This window comes from Quercus suber, unplaced genomic scaffold (assembly GCF_002906115.3).
Source record: "Quercus suber isolate HL8 unplaced genomic scaffold, Cork oak 2.0 scaffold_88, whole genome shotgun sequence".
NCBI classification, from domain to species: Eukaryota; Viridiplantae; Streptophyta; class Magnoliopsida; order Fagales; family Fagaceae; genus Quercus; species Quercus suber.
In genome coordinates this window covers 564047-573578 of record NW_027069553.1, presented here as the reverse complement: position 1 = coordinate 573578, position 9532 = coordinate 564047, and the positions used below count along the sequence as shown (strand labels likewise).

The 9532-nt window shown below is 35.8% G+C and overlaps 1 protein-coding gene across 1 annotated transcript; it reads right to left on the bottom strand.

Annotated features, from left to right (window-relative positions):
- Window positions 1-5213: 5213 nt before the first annotated feature.
- LOC111999814 (alpha,alpha-trehalose-phosphate synthase [UDP-forming] 6-like) lies at window positions 5214-9305 on the bottom strand. Its single transcript, XM_065774215.1, has 4 exons — window positions 6458-9305; window positions 6229-6369; window positions 5868-5967; window positions 5214-5501 (listed from the first exon to the last, which is right to left on the bottom strand). The coding sequence occupies exons 1-4, from the start codon at window positions 8458-8460 to the stop codon at window positions 5214-5216; spliced, it is 2532 nt and encodes an 843-aa protein (XP_065630287.1). The 5' UTR covers window positions 8461-9305.
- Window positions 9306-9532: the final 227 nt, after the last annotated feature.

Below are 9532 nucleotides of genomic sequence, written 5' to 3'. Positions count from 1 at the left end.
TGAGGTATTCTCGTACCGGTTTGCATACCGGTACAAAAAATTCCGGCCGGAACAGAATGGAATCAATAACAATGGTCTTGCATGGTATGCGATATGCCACCATAACCAAAGCCACTAAAAATGCATTAAAGAAAATAATAACAAATTTTTAATTATAATGTTGACATTAATTTTTGAAAACCCACATTTTCCCATATCATGTATTTGAAAATTGAAATATATGTAATTTTAACTTAGTAAGATTTCACATGTCTAATATCAATACTATTATTTAAAGAGCTTCCCTTATTTGGATTAGATTTTTTTTTTTTTTTTAGTGAGATTGGAGTAGTGGGAAGCAATGGTTAATTCTGAAAATTTGGTAAAACATTTTACATCTTTTGGCCTTAGGTTTACTTGAATTTTGTAATTGACCGAAAGCATTTTACAATTGACCAATATTTTACAACAAAACAAATTCCATAAAATGATGAAAATATTTTACTTAGTAAAAAACAGAGTTTAAATCACATTTTCAATACTTGTTTTCATAAAATGCTTTTAAAGAGTGAGTTGCTTTCCAAAAATCTATGAAACCCATTATTTTCTTGAAAAATGAATTTCTAAAACTTCATGAGATTTTTCATTTCTTGAAAATGCCTGCTTAAAAGTCCAAAGAATTTCAAAAACCCATCGATGTTTTCTTTTTAAAACAACTTTCTAAAAATATGTAGAACTTTCGTTTAAAAAAAAATACTTTTCCAAAAACCCGTGGACTTATGAAAATTATTTTACAAAAATCCATGGAATTTTCTTCCATAACTTTCTAAAGAATAATGAACTTTTCCTCTTAAAAACTACATCCAAAAATCCATGAGTTTTTTTCTTGAGATTTTTACTCTTAAAAATATTTTCCATAGCTTATGGAATTTTCTCATCTCTTGAAAATGATTTTTCAAAAACCCACATAATTTTCCTTTGAAAAATACTTTCTGAAAAATCTATGAGATTTTCCTCTCGAGAATAATTCTCTATAAAACCCTAGAATTTTCCCTTGAAAGCACCTTTTCCAAACCCCATACATGAAATTTACATCCTTAATAATTGTGGAACTTTTCATCTTTCAAAATATCCATGGAATTTCTATCTTTTGAAAATGAACTTTTTCCAAAATAAATGGAGTACTTCATTCCGAGGAAACCCACCCAAAAAAAATCATAAACAAAACCATTAGTCTCCAAAATTCCAAAAAAGAAAATAATAAAATGTCTTCTTGAAAATCCTTTTTGTCTCCATCCATGTAAAGTTATTCCTAATTGAGCTTAAGAATGAGGGTAAGCGCCTCTGAGGGTTGCTACTAAGTATGGTAAATTCATGTGTACATTGAATGAAATGAGGAATTAGGAATCTGAGGTGAAACGTTGGAAGCAATTTTGGGTCAACCTCACCATTCCAAGGCATAATTTTCATTGGGTGGATGATTATAAGAAATAAGCTACCCACCATGGAAAACATGGTCAAACGGGATTTCAATGGTGATATTGCAAAACCATCTTTTCTTCATGGGCTCTTTTTGAAAAAGATTTTGGAGAACAAGTTGGGGCTTTGTCTTGTTGCTGGCCTTCCTTGCCAATGGGAAGAGACTTGATTGGTTGGGGGCACTACTCATCTAATAGGGAAAGCATGAGAACTACTATTTGTAAATAGCTTGATGTTGTATAGGACGGACGCAACCTCACCATTCCAAGGCATGATTTTCATTGGGTGGATAATTATCAGAAATAAGGGGCTGTTTGGTTTTTATTTTTTTCATCACTCATCATTCCTTACTCAATTTTCATTACTCATCACTCATCATTTATCACTTAAAATAACTCAATATTCTATACCCACCCATTTGGCACATATTTGCAGCTTCTCATCACTCAATTTTTTCTACTTTTTGTGGGACCTATGCCTAACTCCTCCCTCAGAGAATTCTGTTTGGTTACTCGTGGAACCCTCAAAACCCCACCATTTTTCTTCACTTCTCACTTCTCACTTCTCATTGTCCTTACCACTCCTCTTTTATTTTCATTATTTCCTTGGGTTATGTCATGGTTTTTTTAATATTGTAATTAATAAAGTTGTTTTATTATTATCTAAAATAATGGTAACATGAATATTCGGACATTATCATATAGTCCATGAGATGCATAGTATGTGATTGATATGAAAAGTCACAAAAGATATAAATCACAAGTTCTTTGCAAACTCGGAATTTTAGTTCGTAGTCGGTGATGAAATTAGGTATTTCATCTGCGAAGACTATAACATGTCAACTAAAATGATTTGTCTTGGTCACGGAAATAGTGACTTCTAGTTAATATGTTGATATGTTTTAAGAGTTAAGACATACTGAACTGGACCGTTGTGAGATTTATTATTCTCCTAATGACTGTCAATTGAATAATAAATCTCACGACTTATATTTACATGAACTCTTAATCCTAAGAGAATAATGGACCTGATCATGAAGTGTAGGTTGCTTTGATATATCAGAAGTGAGATCTAAAGTAACGGTCAAAACCTCAGTATGTTGAGCAGTCACATTTAGTGTTGATGGAACATATATTCTCAAGATGAACATATATTCTCAAGATAGAATTCATAGTCTCTTAATGTATATATAAAATATTCATTTGAGATAAATTTAATGGGATTGTTATTCAGAATGTTAGGCCTAACTACTTTAGTAAATAGTTACTAAAGTATATATTTATGAAATTGAATTTCATAAATATATGATAAATAATAACTTAAAGAATTAAACCGGGTACTCAAGGATTAAGATGTAGTAATTTACAAAGTGGCCGTCTACTTTCATAACTTTGTATTACTACAAATATTTTATGAAAGGGTTGCATGTATAATAAAGTTTTGGAATATAATTTATTAATAAAGCCTAGAGTGTAATTATATTTATATGATAGTATTAAATATAATTAATAGTAACTTTGAACTTGTCAAGAGTTGACAGAAAAGCCCAAGGCCCATTGGAGCTAGTGTCTTATTAGTCTCTTTTGGTTCCACTCCAAGCCATATACTAAAGTCCAATTGGAAAAGCCCAATAGGTCAGCCCAATTAGATAATCTGTTAAATATAAAGGGAGACACATACATAATATTCATTAAAGAAAAAAAGAGACACCATTGTAAAATGGTATGTATGTGTGAGTGAAGTCACTCGATTATTCTCCCTTCGAAACTAATTGAGAGACCACACATCTTGGGCGTTAGTAGAATTGGAGTGAAGATTGAAAGTGTTGTTGAGAACTTCTAATCTTTGGTTTTGAAATTCACTGCACCAAGGTACACTCTCTTATTCTATATTCTAAAACTTACATAATGCATGTTATCAATTCTGAATGAAGTAGATTCATTAATTTTCCGCTGCATACATGCATATTTCCTACATATGTATGAGATTTGTTTAAACTTGTGGGATCTGGCCAAACTTTCACAGCCCAAGAAAAAAAAAAAGAAAAGAAAAGAAAGAAACCCAACACCCAAACCAATGGAATAAGGAAGAAAGATTTTGGATCTAATTTGTGGAGGCCGAAATTAGTACAACTAAAAAAAAAAAAAACAAAACAAAACAAACCGACAGAGCAAGGAAGAAAGATTGTGGATAAAGGAAGGGTGTTGAATGAAATGGGTTTGGTTTGGTATGAAAGAGAGACATTGGAGTAAAATCAAACCACTGAAATGACTAAACACTGATTGTGGGGCCCATGACTTGAGTGAAATTACAATTTTGCCATTGGGAACTGAGTTTTGGAAATTAAAAACACCTAAAATGTGTTTTTAGTTTCTATAACTCATTACTCAAAAATCAGATAATTGAGTAATGGAAATAAAAACTGGAAATAAAAGCCAAGATTCACATATTTTGAGTTATGATTGATGAAAACGGTTATGGGTGATGGAAATACAAAAACCATACAGCCTCTAAACTACCCACCATGGAAAAAATGGTCAAATTGGATTTCAATGGTGATATTGCAAAACCATATTTTCTTCATGTGCTCTTTTTTAAAAAGATTTTGGAGAACAAGTTGGGGCTTTGTCTTGTTGCTGACCTTCCCTTCCAATGGGAAGAGGCTTGATTGGTTGGGGCACTACTCATCTAATAGGTAAAGCATGAGAACTACTATTTGTAAATAGCTTGACGTCGTATAGGACGGACGCAAGAGATACTTTTTCCATATAGAGTTGCAACACATTAAGTAACCATTTTAAATTGAGTTTTCCGCAGAAATTGGGGTATCACCCCTTTCATTCTAAAGGTTGTTGCATTCTGAACATTGCCAGTAGTCATCCTAATGTAATTGTGCAAAGCTTGCATAGAATCTGAACCATTGTTCCCATCATTCATTTGCAACAACTATGAAAATGGATGAAGCACATTACAGCCGGCTAGGTGGTTAGCTTCCATTTGCTTTTGGGAGGGTGTCTGTTGTTAGCTTGGGACAGGGTTATCATAAAAGAGCTTTTTCGATTTGAAAAACAGGTTGTTGAGTTTGTTCTAGTCAGAGTCTGGATATTTGTCTTGGGGTGTGATGATGTACCATCTTGGTTGTAACTTGTTTCGAAGTACATGGTGTACTCTGCCCATCCCCTTGTTTGTATAGTCTTGATGACTCCTCTTTCGTTCAATTCGTTGTGTTTGGAATAGAAGTTACCACTGATTCATCCCAAAAAAAAAAGTATCTATAAACCAATGAAATGTAGACTAGATGAGGTAGAACCAGCAGAGCACTTCTTGCTGTTTTGTGTGTACATCACATGGTCAAGAGTACCAACAATTCAGATTAAAGCATTAAAAAGAATGAAAACTATTTTTAACAAATAGTAATTTATAAACCCAAGCTTCCAATCCTGTGAAGTCTGTGATGTAGCATATGCAATGGTCAAGTGGTAGTTTCTCCAAGTAAGAGTGTATTTACCGATTGCACGCATATGAGAGAGCTCATATTTCACAACAGAAACATATGTACAGCTTCACTAGATGGAGAACAAACGCGAGTGTCTGCTGGCACAGCTCTTCTTAGTAACACTACAATAATATACAACATTAAAGAAAACCAACAAAATTAAAGAAGATAACGTGAAATACACCTCTCAGCCTACATTTTTACAATTACTAACATACGAATGAAAGACGCAAAGATAGTTCGATTGTCTATGTTGAGCCTACCCAGAATTAGTTTGTTCTGAAACAGAAGCCAAACCCTGCATCAACCTAACAATTTCCACCGTATCATCAAGATAGTACTTAGCCTTACTGGGTTTTTTACCAACAGTACATGCAAACACTTCTGCCATGGGAGCAATGGATGGGCCTGCCATAGAACTGGTGATTACCTCAAACATGTCTTCATCAGATCGGTCATCTCCTATGCACAGAACAAAATCGGGGGACGGTCCCTTTTCTTGCATGATAGAAAGCAGACGCTTGGCCACCAGCCCCTTGCTAACACCCTGCATATAATACATGTTTTGCATATTCTTACTTGAACCAAGTCAAGTTCTACAGTTCTAAAATAATGAATCACTGAACAAAATAAAAAATTTTCAAGTCCTAAATACATATGGCTCACAAGAAAAATATGTGAAATTCACAATACTCAACATAAACAAGCACTGATAGTTTATAGATTGTGTGCTTATATTAATAGCAGTAAGAAAGTCTCGATAATATCAATAAATACCATTCCTAACAGGAGGGGCCTAACCTTACTTTTAAATTTTGATGCTATATATAAATTCTCTCTAAATTAATTCATTTTTTTTTCCGTTTAATACTTCTCTAATATAAGCTTGTTTCTGGACTATATCCATTCAGACCTCATTCTCTAAAAGATGATGGACAATGTGATGTGACAAAGATATTTGTGAAAGCAAAACTTCACAAGGTACACCAAAAAGGTAAAACTCCCTTTCTCTCCTTCAAACCAATCCCCAACTATAAACAAACCAACTCCAGCTCGTGCTATTAGTAAGTAAACAACTTTTTTAACTGTTGGGATTTGGGCTTGGGCTGAGTTTCAGTTGGATCAAATTTGCATAAGTTGCACTCCTTAAATGATAATCACATTAAATTTGGCTGACACAAAATGAAGAATTTAAAAGAGACTGATTAATGTATTAAGCAAAAAAAAAAAAAAAAAAAAGAGAGAATAAAACTGATAAAAGTATATAGGAAGACCAGACAAGTGAAGTTTCTTTATCTTCAATGGTGGACCCATCAGTTGTTTCAGTATACAGCTTCATTACTGGCTCAGCGATCTGCTTCCAACTACATTCTGCAACTGGACCACATGTTTCCCACTCCACATCTCGCTTCAGCCTGAAACACAATCATCAATCAAAAATAAATTACACATTCTTCTAAAATACTCAAAACATGAATCGTGTTCAAAATTTAACTAGTTCACCTTAGGAAATAGCCATGCTCAGCTGCAATTCCCAGATTCTCGCAGGGAGAAAACCATTCACCAAGAGTCTTTCGGCTTCTAGCACTGACAATGAAAACCATGTTGTTCTTATCTCTACACAGACCATTAATAATACCAATGGACTTTGAGGTTGGGCTCTTATCAATGGAAGCCTGAGGCATTAGTGTACCATCATAGTCTAGAAGGATTGCCCTTGTTTTAGTCCTTCTGTAAGCAGACACTATGTGTTCCATTGAGAGCTTCCTGAAGCTTGGATCAAGTGCCACAACTCTAAAACTCAATCCAAATCCTATACCCCAGCACCTCCGCCGCACATGATCCTGACAGGTCCTCTCCAAATCTTGAAGGAAACTACGAGCCCAATACCCAACGTCATGGGTACTGACATATCTATAATGTTTCTCATGCCGGAGTTGCTTTTCAGGCTCAGCCATCTCAAGGGCAGAGTCCATGGCATCTGCCACCGCATCAATATTCCAGGGATTCACTCGAATTGCTCCACTCAAAGATGGTGAGCACCCAATGAACTCAGAGACAACTAACATGCTTTTCTTTGGGGTTGATGGTTCTAGTCCCAATACTTTATCTAATTTCTCATTCCCTTGCCGACTGATTATGTACTCATACGGTATGAGATTCATCCCATCTCTCACCGCTGTGACCAAACAACACTCAGCAACAACATAATATGCAATTCTCTCATAAAACTTAAGTGGCTCATCAATCAAGACAACAGGGTTATACCCTGGTTTTCCAAAAGTTTCATTGATCCGCTTCACAGTTGAGGAAGTCTCAGCCTGAACTTCTTTCACATCTTTCCCTCTGCCCCTCGCTGGATTGGCTATCTGCACCAACACTACTTTGCCCCGCCATTCCGGATGCTGCATAAGAAGCTGTTCCATTGCCAAAAGCTTCAAACTTATACCCTTAAATATGTCCATGTCATCCACCCCAAGTAACATTATTCTACCCTGATCACAATACTGCTTGAGAAGCTCGGCAACCTTCTCTTCAGTCTCTGGGAGGCTCAACACCGACTGAAGCTGGCCCATATGTATACCAACTGGAAGAATTTTGATGCTAACAGTCCGACCATAATACTCAAGGCCTATATATCCCCGCTTGGATTCATAGGTAAGACCAAGCATCCGACTACAACAGGATAAAAAATGTCGAGCATAATCAAAAGTATGGAACCCAATCAAATCCGCATTCAGAAGGGCCCGAAGAAGCTCTTCCCTAATAGGCAGCGTCTTATAAATCTCTGATGAAGGGAATGGACTATGGAGGAAGAACCCAAGTTTGACTCTATTGAACCTTTTCCTCAAGAAAGTTGGCAAGACCATCAGATGATAATCATGTACCCACACAAAATCATCCTCTGGGTTGATCACTTCCATAATCCTATCAGCAAATATCTTATTAACCGACACATATGCTTGCCACAATGACCGGTTAAACCTACCACCAAGGTCCGGCGACAAAGGCAACATATAATGAAACAGAGGCCACAATTGCTGCTTGCAAAAGCCATGATAGTACCGGCTAAAAAGATCGGGTGGAAGAAAGGTAGCGACACATTTAAAGGTCTCAAGCAGTATTTGGGAAACCTCATCTTGTTCATTTGGGTGAACATCTTCCTTAAGACAACCCACATAAATAACCTCCATATCATGATCCCCTATACCATCTCTCAATTGAAGCAAGAGTGAATCCTCATCCCAACTAAAAATCCAACCCTTACTACCATCTGTTTTCCTTTGAGCTCTTATAGGGAGCTGATTAGCCACTATTATGATTCGGTCTCTCAGGGCCGACGATGAAGACGGGTCAGAGCAAACACTCTCAGACTTGTCATCATCTATATCAGATATCAAGCCGGCCACCGTCATAATACGCGGAATTCTCCGGCTCATGAGGCCAAAGGTTGGAGACTCACCCGAGGCAAGCTCCAATAGATTTGAATAAGATTTTGACACCATTGATTCTAGCTCCCAAACAACCTTGCCTAATCAAAACTCTGTTTCACTATGCCCACATAAAAGAAAATCCCATTAGAAAAAAATTCCAACTCTCTCACAAAGCAACCCAATAACAAAAGAATGCCACAAGAGCTGTTTTCAACCAAAAAATGTGAAAAAATTTGAGACCTTTACTACTTTCACATAGTGTGAAAAGAGATAGATTCTGCAGCAATTAATGGAGCATATAAGAAACAACTTAATTGGTGAGTGAAAACAGACAAAAAGATGATTTTTTTTTTTTTTTTTTGTTTGAAGATAAGCTTTGAGAACTGAATCAAAACAAAGGGATAGACAAACAAACCTTTGAGTTTCTAGCTATCCAGATAAGAAGGAATGGAATAGATTCAGATCACATACAGCTACCAAAGACACACACTATACTACAACCAAACATTTGAGTTTGAGTTACTACTACTTAGAGATTGCCACAGTTGTTTGTAATACTTAAAAAAACTAAAACTAAGACAAATACTCAAAACTCAAAAACAGTTCAAGATAATTACCACATGTTGCAAATGAAAATCCACTTTTGTAGTGGGGTTGGTGTGAAAATTATACACTCCTTTGAGCTAGATACTAAGCAAATACTAGCAAAGACCAAAAAAGAAATATCTAAATCTAATCCAAATCCAATCTATTAAAAATAAAAATAAAAATTGGGTAACCAACAATTTGGTAAGCTTTATTTATGGGAGCTTTGCTGAGTGATCATTATCTTCCTTCCCCCATATGGAACACGCTAAACTCACTTTTTAGCTCCAAGTGAGAGACAGCTTACAAAGGGGTCAACAACAAACATAGTTTCTACCGAAATCGAGAAAAATAAAGCTTTTTAATATTACACTGGCCGTTGGATTGGATTTGGTGGTTGATCCAACGGTGAGTAATTCAGAGTGTAGTCTGGATATGAGAAGCAGAGGATAATACCTCCGTTCTTATCGCTTTGGCCTTTGATGAGTTCGCCACGAGGCACTTGGGGGAGGTGGGACCCATTTAGGCATTAGCCTTGTCGGAAATTAGCTGTCTGGCT